The sequence below is a fragment of the Morone saxatilis genome, unplaced genomic scaffold (assembly GCF_004916995.1).
Source record: "Morone saxatilis isolate NCDOM2014 unplaced genomic scaffold, NCSU_SB_2.0 Contig14, whole genome shotgun sequence".
Lineage (NCBI taxonomy): Eukaryota > Metazoa > Chordata > Actinopteri > Moronidae > Morone > Morone saxatilis.
This window is the reverse complement of record NW_023339696.1, coordinates 743,988-745,974: the sequence shown is the minus strand read 5'-3', so window position 1 is coordinate 745,974 and position 1,987 is coordinate 743,988. Positions and strand designations below refer to the sequence as shown.

General features: G+C 36.5%; 2 protein-coding genes across 3 annotated transcripts in view; one reads left to right on the top strand and one right to left on the bottom strand.

Annotated features, from left to right (window-relative positions):
* zgc:158403 (tetratricopeptide repeat protein 39A) overlaps nucleotides 1–1,987 on the bottom strand; it is a gene marked incomplete at its 5' end in the record, with an annotated part of 767,589 nt that overhangs the window by 445,695 nt on the left and 319,907 nt on the right.
* Nucleotides 662–1,987, top strand: part of LOC118322513 (putative oxidoreductase GLYR1) — a 10,081-nt gene continuing 8,755 nt past the window's right edge. For both annotated transcript variants that reach the window (XM_035654218.1, XM_035654217.1), the window contains exon 1: nucleotides 662–763. In XM_035654218.1, the coding sequence (XP_035510111.1) occupies nucleotides 726–763 (38 nt within the window). In that variant the 5' untranslated portion in view covers nucleotides 662–725. The remainder of the gene's footprint in view (nucleotides 764–1,987) is intronic.

Sequence of the window (1,987 nt, the reverse complement as noted above, 5' to 3'; positions counted from 1 at the left end):
TCCTGGTGGTGCCTGCTGCCATAGTCCTGCTTGACTTCCACTGCTAATATGACTGATATTATTATTATTATTATTATTATAGTTACTATTATTATTGTCCATTGTCCCCCATCGTTGTGGCCGTCATCATCATCATCAGTAATTTCTGTTAGTATAGTTGTTGTGCTCCTTTGTCTCTGTCCTTCTCTCTGCCTTTTGAAAAGTGTCCTGAGATAACTTTTGGCGCTATATGAATTAAATGTAATTGAATTAAAATAGGAAAGACCAAGGAACCCACAGAGATGGTCGTGCTCCCACCAGATGGCAGTAAGTGCTGTTAAAAAGATGTGAACACAGAAGGTGATGCTACGGAAATAAGTAAAAATTGGTCTTATTTGGAAATTTACCTCGTTAAATATTAGGTTTAAATATAATATGAAGCATATGATATTACTATATGAACGTGTTTATTCGTGGCATGTAGATTTAACACACTACAGCATTTGTTTTTATGTTGGTTTATAGTCATTTCCCTGTTTGTTTATATAATATGAAATATGTTAACTTTTTATATACATTGTATGTAAGAAAGCTTGTAAGAAACTACTTTTCTACATTTTGCAGAAGTATAAATAAAGCCAGCAGCGGATGTTACATGGAGAGGAAGGGCTTGTCCTCACATGTGATTAGTGGGTGTGTGTTGTCTTTTCCCCTCATTCAGTGCGACGTTTTATTAAAGTTGTAAGATGGCGACGGTGCATCTGAGGATCGGGGACCTAGTGTGGTGAGATACATTTTAACGTTGTCAAACGCCTCCGTTTACGCCAAATGTAGCAGTGCTGCATAAAGTAGTGCTGTATTGGTTAGTTTAACGTTAGGGTGTCCGCTTACTGGGCTAGTTGATTGTCAACCCAAACAAATGGTTAGCATAGCTGACTCAGCCAGCAGTCGTCGTTAGCTGCTAGCTAGCGGACAAGCTACAGCAAAAGGGTCTCTACCGAGATAGTTTGTCCGGATACAAAGCTGTCTTTTATCGTTTTAATTCTGGTGTGTTTGTATGTAAAGCTCGCCAAATAAGTGTTACTTTTAAAATGTAAAATGTTGTGGTCCGTGACGAGTTTTTCTAGCACCGTAAGTTAGCTTAAGCGGATATCTGTGTTACTGTAGTTAAGATAACGTTAGCTTCGCATATTGTCGGGTTCCGTGTTAGCTGTTGCAGCTCTTTCTCTGCGCACACCACTCGTTTATCTATAATTGATTTGCAAGTATCCTTTAGAGTCTGAATTTAGGTTTATTTAACCCGAATGAGTGGCTTTGGTTTGGTTATTTGTGTGGAGTATAACGTCAAACCGGTCGTCTCATGTTGCCTTGTAGCAGTTTGTGTCAACAAAATGACATTACATACTGTAGAGAGAAACTGGGGAGTTGTTCATTAGCAGCACGCTAAACGAAATATTGTTGCACCTTTTTGTCCCTTAAGACCCCATTTATCGACGCATTTCTGTAACTTAACACCAGCTGTTCAAGCAGCCATGGTCAAAAAGTTCTGTAGGATTTTCATCTTTTCCAATAGAAGCCTTTAGGATTCCCATAAGTTTCTAAAAATCCTTTAAGATTTCTATAGAAAGAAACGTGCTTCTAATGGGATTTTTAGTCATATTAAATGAAAAAATTGTTTTTCTGTCGGTGCCAATAAAATTACTTTGGATTCCTATACATCTTATTGGAAATCTGTTGGGATTTTTTTTAAAAATCTTAAACATCTTCATTCGTTTTTACAAGAATAACCATAACTTTTATTCCTTATTAAAAATCTAACTTGGCTATAGATTCTTGGAAAATCATATTTTGCACTACATATAACTTGTTGAAAACTAAAGTTCTGTCAGCAAATAATACGCCATGTGATACTGCAAGAAATTAAAGATAAAATAAAGATAAACCAAAGAACAAGGACCAAAACAGCTGCCTGGTGGTATCACTGTAGTCAATTCAATTCAATTTTATT